General features: G+C 35.8%; 1 protein-coding gene across 1 annotated transcript in view; it reads right to left on the bottom strand.

Annotated features, from left to right (window-relative positions):
* Positions 1 to 8796, bottom strand: part of LOC133519969 (elongation of very long chain fatty acids protein 7-like) — a 47062-nt gene continuing 38266 nt past the window's right edge. The window contains exons 7-9 of the mRNA XM_061854184.1: positions 3743 to 3879; positions 3285 to 3446; positions 1 to 2652 (exon numbers count right to left, since the gene is read on the bottom strand). Coding sequence (XP_061710168.1) covers positions 2512 to 2652; positions 3285 to 3446; positions 3743 to 3879 — 440 coding nt within the window. The 3' untranslated portion in view covers positions 1 to 2511. The remainder of the gene's footprint in view (positions 2653 to 3284; positions 3447 to 3742; positions 3880 to 8796) is intronic.

Raw genomic sequence — 8796 nt, 5'->3', positions numbered from 1 at the left:
TTTTTATAATCTTATTTTTTATTTAAATAAGTATCACAAAGTTTGATAACGCGGCGTTATTTTAACCATTACCTATATACATGATATTAACAATGTCAATTTTGTGTAACTACACTTTCATGGTCAGACCCCTTAACAATCATCTGCTCTTCCAGTGGACAACCAAGATAAAGGTATTCTTAAATAGGCCAGCCAAACGGGGCTAAGAATTTTTTTATGTGTGAATAAATTAACAGGATTTTGGTTGTTTGAAAATCGTGTAAATACAGTTAAAAATTAAATGGGGATCTCTCACAAATGCTGCCTGGAGTCACATACAACCAATTTATCATAGTTTTAATTATAATCTTTTTAAATTGTCTATCAAAATAATGCTTCAAGTGAACCTGATAGTGTAATCTTTTTACGTATGTAGGTATTTAACAGATTTAAGCGAAGACTACTACATGAATCGGTCGAGCAACCAATGAAATTACATTTTATAGGTACCTATCAATTGATTGTTTGTCATAGGAATTGGCATTATGCACTTCCTGATCCTGATTAGACTTCCGGTGTTACCCAGACCCCAGACACCTACGCTACGTCCATAATAGTACAGGACGTTTGCTACCAACAGACTTCCAATATGTAATGAAATGTATGGTTAACATTTAGTTTAGACATAGATAAATAACCATACAAAGAGATATAACAAACCTAAAATCCTTCTCGAAATACAAAAACAAGTTTCTTTCTCCACATACTACGACCAAAAAAGTGATCGGGCAAACAATACCTACTAATATGCTTGGATATTATTAAAAAACAGTCATGTAATTAACAACTAAAAAGAGATAATTACTTTCAATTATAAATAATAACTAAACTAAATAAGTAAAACTATTTTACAGGCTAGAAAAATGGCTTGATACATAGGTACATTCGTATGCTACAAAACTTACAATAATGCCTTGATTATAATAGCCTGGGCTAGATAGAAAAAACCCAAGGGTAACCTCTGCGACTACGCTGGAACTAAGTAGGTAAGTACCTACTGTATAGTACTGCTGCTGTATAGTTCGGCAAATGTTAAACCAACCACAGAGTGCTTAGCCTAACATTCATCCGAGAAATATTTACTAGATTTCGTGACACGGACGTGTAAAGAAGGTAAGATAAGTCCTCACGCAGCCTCTCGTCAAATCGTAAGTTGAGATCTGGAGGCAAAAATAACAATAGGATTTATTTTTCATCGTGAAATAAGTTAGAAAATTCTAATTATACTTGCACTTGTACTACAATATCAAACCTTCCACCTCCACTTACATCGTATTTTTAATTACCTGAATTCTCGGGGTACGATTTACACCGTTTTGGCCTGGCACTATTTTAAAAGTATATTTACCGTTTAGCTTTACCTGACTGGTCGGATTATGTACAGTTTAGCAAGGCATCGGTACCAATGGCACTCACACATTAGACACACACTCATACCATTGAACAGAATCGTCAACAATAATATTGACGTCCTTCAAACGTACTCACACAATTACTAGCAATGTCGACACTTGAAAAGTACTTAGTTTTACTAGACTATTACCTCTTTTATCGAGTGCATTGTCCGAGACGAACCAGTATAAAATGTGACCTCCTTAAAAACTAAGCGTAATCGTAGACCATACCAATACTGGAGCGCCTAAGGCGCAGCGTTCGGTGCATATTGGAAATACGAGCTGCAGTCATAATTATAAAGAAGGTAATAACTTCGTTACAATATAATTAAACTAAGATCAATGCCAGATTCATAGCACAGGAAATCATAAAAGCAACAATGAGAGCGTAACTATTGCTTTAACCGGTAGTTTTGAGGTACAATGAGTTGAAATATTTTTTCATAGATTATTATTACTACTGACAACCATACAAGTATCCCAATTTTATAATTGACACAGATAAACATGCATGCTTTTCTGGTCAGATTGCATACAAAAAGGACGACCCTCTTTAATTATTATAAACATCGGTTGCCTCACACGTGGACGGTTGCTAAGCTAGCATCTTTTAGACAACAAAATATATCGAAACGGTAATCTAAACGTGTCAACGGGTTTTTCCATTAACCCCACAAAGGCGTATAGACTATACTAACCGCAAACCAAACTGACGGCGTAGGCGAAAATCATCTGCATCGCTTCAGCAAGAAGGAAAAAAAAATTTGACTGCGGTGTTCTGTTTGGTCTGCGGGTAGTCTTATTTTATTACGTTGTAAATTACGCAGTCACACAACATCTACACTGATACTTTATAACAATTCTACATCTAATTATTAACAATAACTTAAGATTACCTAATTGAGCTTTCTCCATCGGGTACTCTTATTTAAAGGGCCACATAGAATGCGAAACGTCTACCCCTTTCGCTCTCCGGTAGCGTTTGGATACCGGAATGAGGAGCAGAGTTGGCTATCGGAGTCGGTAGTGCCCCCGTGGTTGCGGGTGGATTGTTCTAGGATCTAAGGGCGCGCGGCGGTCACTGCGCGGCGACGGCGCCGGCGACTCGCTGCCGCACGTCGCCAAGCGCGGCGCCATTGCTGAACCCGTTCAGGAGTGGGTACATCATGTCCTTTGATTCCGATTTCGCTGCCTCCGCTGCTACTTTCGCTTTGGCGATCTGAAAAAAATATATGATATTCACAAAAATATTCTTAAAAACACTATTTATCTTAACTATTTTCTAATTTCTACTATCGTGTCAAATTGAGTTGTTTGAAGTAGTTTCACTCCCACATTACTCATATTAGGAGCTAGACGTATCTTTTAGAGTATTAACCTTTGATTTCAGGGTCCTCACAATCTAGTTATGCTTGTAGAGGTTTGTTTACCTAAAATATTTACCAGTGAAGGTAGCACGCTATGTCAAACACGCCTACTTATTATAGAAAAAGGAAGTGGTCATGTACAAATTAGGTTAAGGTCTTGAACATCAACAGGAAATATGTTTTAAATATTTCCAGTGACCAAGAGAACAGGTTATGGAAAGATAGCCTAGACATGCAAATGATCAAGGGTGTGACCCTAGAGTTTTACAATGTATAATCAGTGTTTGATAACCATGATCGTCTATGGCAGTTCAATTAATAGGAATTATAGTACCTATAGTAAAGGCGTAATGCCAACACTGATACTTTTTATTAAGTTTCTGCTATAGACAAACATCAAGAAGATATGTCATATCGGCCTTGAAACACAATTATTTCTATGGTGACTATATGTATTAGTACAAAGAGAGCTCCAAGTACTCACTTTAGCTTTTTCCTTCCTCAGATAAGCCTGTTTGTAGAAGTCAGAGAAGAGGTAGTAGAACAGGACGGAGTGCATGCCGATCCACCAGACGAAGGCGCGCGGGTAGTCGCACTCCGTGAACAACAGCTGGAACGTGTGGAAGAACACAAGCACGAACTGGACCTGAAATAAGCAGCAACAATTAAGTACCCTTTAGCAAAGTAGACGGGTTACATTTTCGCATGAGTTAGGGTTATGCGTCTTTCCTCTGGGCGTCATAAAATAAATGAACCAATGAGCTTACAACAATACACTTAATTTTATTCGTGTGCAACCTACATTCGTGTGTACCTACTGTCTTATTTTCCTGTAAACAATAATCACATTAAGGCACCACAAATTCATCATCTAAGTACCTACTTTTTCGTTTTGGATGCTCATTTTAAGTATTACTGAGTTTTTCTTTTGTTTGTACTAACCATCTGCAATGCGGTTAGGTATTTCTTCCACCATAGGTACCTCTGCACCTTAGGTCCGAGCGCGGCCAGTAGGTAATACGAGTACATTATGATGTGTACAAATGTGTTCAGCATGCCGAAGAAAGTCGAATGACCACCTGCAAAAAAATAAACATAAATTACAAATAACTCGATTTTAGGTTGTATTTTAAATTCTTTCAAGACACGAAGACCATGAAAAAACCATGGAAACACAACTTATAAAAAAATAGTAATATAATAAGGACACCGCGGCATACAGAATAAAATCAAGGTTGCTGGTAACGATCCCACGTTTTATTTTAGGGTAATAGTGATGCAAGGGAAAGCTGTTAGTCCGGGTTGTTGGTAATTAAGTGCTTACATCACAGGGTTCAAGAGTCTGGATATCATGGTATTTAAAACAGACACTTTGTAGCAGCATTTGAATCTAAAAAAATAGGAAAGTTTGGGTAGGTAAATAAGTCAAACATAGATTGAGGCAAGAGAAACACTTATACCGAATTCCTAAGCATAATAAACTATGTTATATAAAAATGTTCCTCTTAGCCACATTACCTTATTTCATTTGATATAAGCTGTGCAACATTGCTAGCTAAAATGGATATAAAGTGTGCAGGAGAATATATTGAAACATTATCAAATATAAATAAATTATTTCGTGTTCCAATGACGCCGCAAATCACTTTCATGTAACTGATGTAACTTTAACATGAAGAGATGAAAATTAATAGAACAAACTAAACTGAAGTAGGAAATATTCTCATTGGATTCACGTGAATTATTTAACTCTCTCATACACGAATGACTAAATATTTACTTGTAACATGAACATGACTGTAGGTCGACATTGCAATTATAAGTTTATGCGTTGACCTAGCCCGCGCTCAGGTGCCTTTTAGAATTATATGACCCTTTTTTTTGCAGGTAGTAAGCACGTGCGGTTTTACTTAACAATAAACAAAGGATTAGCCGCTTGGGGCCAGCTTCAAATCGAACGACTATAAATATGAGCGCTCTTCTAACAGTCATTAATTAACCTCATTTAAAGCAGTTTCCTTAACTGATTCCTTATAACACTAATCTTACAACTTTAATATACAATGCCATGTAAATGTATTAAAACTGTTAAAGGAATGATTTACTCGATCCAAGTGCAACCAGAACTGGTCTATATTTCTGTAATCGCTTCTTGGAACCTGCCTATGGACATAAATTGCATCACTCAACCGTTTTTGTTGAAAGGCACACTGCTGCTTTTTGTTGACAATTTTTAAGTAAATTTCTGAATTATATCGAATAAATAAAAAATACTAAAAAGTAATAACTAACAAAATACTTGGACTATGAAATTGAATTACCTTTTTATAATGTTACAATATAATAAAATAATTATTACCCGTGATTTTGTTCTGGTTCTTCATAAAGATAATAATTGTTATTTTCGGTAAATACGTAAGTATAAACCTAATTTGAGGATGCTCTCCTGGCTGCTGCGTAAGATAAAACAGCTGTAGATTTATTTTTCTTTATATCATTTTTGATCCTTTAAATATTTTATTAAAATATTTAAATATATATTTTTTTACGGCCGGTCGGGCCCAGTGGGTCTGGGTAGTGACCCTGCCTATGAAGCCTATGGTTCCGGGTTCAAATCCAGTTAAGGGCATTATTTGTGTGACGGACACGGATATTTGTTCCTGAGTCATGGGTGTTTTCTATGTATTTAAGTATTTATAATTATACATTATATATATCGTTGTCAATAGGTAGGTACCTACCTACAACACAAGCCTTATTGAGCTTACTGTGGAGTCAATTCGTGTAATAATGTCCTAAAATATTTATTAATTTATATAATTTGCAACTAGTGATGGGTCGTTACCAGTAACTTACTCAAAGTGGAAATATTCCCGGTAACGCTACCAGTAATATTACCCGTAATATTACCCGTGATCGGTATGATTGAGTAACTTTGAAAAAATAATTAGAATGTTTACGTTTTTTTCGTGTTAAATACTTAAATAAATAATAATGCATATGCAATCTACAGTCATAAAACAGTCAAGGATTCTCTGATAGAGTAAATTCCCAATGTTACCGGTAATGTTCCCACTACTACCGGGTATTTTTCCAAAGTTACTGGGAACAATACTATCTGGAAGTAATTATCAAAATAAGGCTTAATTGTATAAAATAAAATAAAATATGCGTATAAATCAGTATAGTTAAGTTTGAAAATATAACAATCAACATTTTGTATAATAATGATCACAGTTTTATAGTAAAATATCAATTAATTTGTTTAAAATAAAATGAGCTTTATACATTTTTTATATAAATACAAAAGTACATATGTACTAGTATCCAACCGAAACATGTTTTTATGCCGAAACCGAAAGTTCGGTTTTGGTTCTAGTTTCGGCCAAAACCAAAACTTTTATAGACGTATTAAAATTGCGGAGTAAAATGTAAATGGACCGTTAGGTTAGACCTTTCTTTTTAGGCGTGTGAACTATAAAATATCTATAATTCGCGTAGATGGTACAAAATAAAACAAGTTTAGTAAATATACGTTAAATAAAATGTATTTATGAGTTTAATCTTAAGAGATCACAATCAACCAAACTTCAATAAAGCCTATTCAATTCACTAAGCGGAGACTCATTCTTCCACCTCTTTTAATCTGCTAATTTAAAACAATTGTTGTACAGCTCACTACTACTGCTACATATTTGTTGCCTAATAGTCAAATTTTACTCGATGGACCGAATTTATTTGGAACATTGCAAGTTAGTTGTGCAATCATAGTGCACAATGCACAGGCAAGTATTAAGTGCAAAAAATCGTAAACATGTTCAAATTTTCCTAGTCAAACGTGAATCAAATAATGAAAAAATCTTTAGAGAGCATCGTAAGCTTAAAGATTTTTCAAAATACCGGCACAAAAGCGACCCAGCTAATCTACAAACCGAAGTATTCTCATGTGGCTATTAAAATCGAAATCGAAATTCTCAAGAAAGCAGGCTATAGCGTAGCGTAGGCACACTTTGAAATTGATTTTAATTGTGACGTTCTCAAGCAAAAGGTACTACGTCTTCGCTTACCATAAGGACGAAATTTGCTCTTATCTTTATACGAATAACCTTTCAGAGCGTCCTTATGGCAAACGACAATGTAGTACCTTTTGCTTGAGAACGACACAATTGTTGACCCATTTACGGTTCAAGCAAATTGGTTGTAAATACTAACGCTATGATATCTCATATGTCAACTAAACCCTAAATGGCTCAATGATTAAAGTCCGCGACTGTACATAAATTGTTGGACTAAGACAATAACTTCTGAAGCTTATTTTATCTCATATAAATCATGAGTTTCGTATCTTACCATCTTTTGGGAATGTTAACGGTAACATTGGTAACTTACTTATAATATTCCCAAATGGAAAGTTACTGGTAGCGGGAATGTTTCCGCAGCCCATCACTATTTGCAACTATTATAAAATAAAGAAAACTTGTCTTGAAAATAGAAAATTCACTATTGAATCTTTAAGTTTAAGTTACAGATCAAAAGCATTAGCGTTTATTATACGTAGTCACTCGATAAATTTAGCACTCCACCAAAACTAATAGAGTAGCACGATATGAACATTTTTCAAATGACATTTGTAAAAAGAATATTTGAGATAAGAAGCGGTAGTTATTTCCGAAACTATTCAACATTAAATCTCTATTTAAGTTTAAAATTCCATAAGTATGAAAAACACATGAGATAATACATGAGGAGTGTCTTTTCAAAAGGACTTATTTCCATTTCTAACTATTCCTAAAAAGGGTAGGCAAATAAAACTGTCAACACATCAGCTGTTAATAAAAATTAGTTTTATTATATTACAGTGAATTACTTGGGACAATAAGTAGATTTTTTTTTAATGTCAACTTAACATCTATACCTACCAGCAGTTATCTCCATTCACAATTCACTAATAAAATTTCTCCACTTCAGTCAAGATTAACATAACCTAAAAGTCAACACAAAATGGAATCTGTCAAGCAGTCTATAGATGAAATGACAAAGAACTTCAATGAGCAGATGGCGACCTTCCAGAACCAGCTTGAGAAGAATGCTCCGACGAATCCCACAGTTTCATCGCTGGCGGCAGAGTTCAATGCCTTTAAAAATTTCACAATAAAAGCACTGGAAGCACTGCAGTCACAGGTAAAGCTGCTGGCTAAGCAGGTAGACCAGCAGGAAATGAGGACCCGTCGTAAAATGCTCCTTTTCCATGGCGTCACCGAAGCCAAAGATGAGAACACATCGGAACGGGTGCTTGAACTACTCAGGAAGCACTTGAAGTCCGACCTGGCTCTGAAGGATATTGCCCGCAGTCATCGCATGGGCCGGCCGCGAGGCAATCAATCTCGGTGCATTCTTGTGAAGTTTCGTGACCTCTCTGATCGTGACACTGTGTGGTATGCCAAAACAGCACTGAAGGGAACGGGCATTACGCTATCAGAATTCCTAACGAAGCCCCGGCATGATGTGTTTATGGCGGCCCGAGATCGTTTTGGAGTGCGTGGCTGCTTCACTCGTGATGGAAGTGTTTTTGTTATCGGTGCGAACAACGAACGCCGCTGCGTAGCATCTCTCGAGGACGTTAATAAAATCCAAGTGGACGCTGATGCTAATAAGGTTGAGCCCGGGACTTCTTCAAACCAGTCGGACAAAGAGGCTAAAAGGCTCCGAAGGCAAGCGGCGAAGTTGCGCACTTAGTACTTATTATAGAATCATATTACTTTCTTTTTTTTGATATTTTTAAATCCGGACAAAGCTTCTATTGATTAATTTTAGTGTGACTTTCATCCATAGTCGTATAATGTAGTTGTTTTCGTACCCACTTTTCTCTATAATGTAATTACTTGCGTATTACTCATTTCATGTTGTTATTGTTAAATTAAGGTATTTTATGGCTCGAATTTGGCACTTGGCAGTGACAGTACTGACCTTTCTTTTTAAGTTTTATAATGTTGCCA

This window comes from Cydia pomonella, chromosome 7 (assembly GCF_033807575.1).
Source record: "Cydia pomonella isolate Wapato2018A chromosome 7, ilCydPomo1, whole genome shotgun sequence".
In the NCBI taxonomy this organism is placed as follows: Eukaryota; Metazoa; Arthropoda; class Insecta; order Lepidoptera; family Tortricidae; genus Cydia; species Cydia pomonella.
The sequence above is the reverse complement of the archived record's forward strand: the minus strand, read 5'-3'. Positions and strand labels throughout refer to the sequence as shown.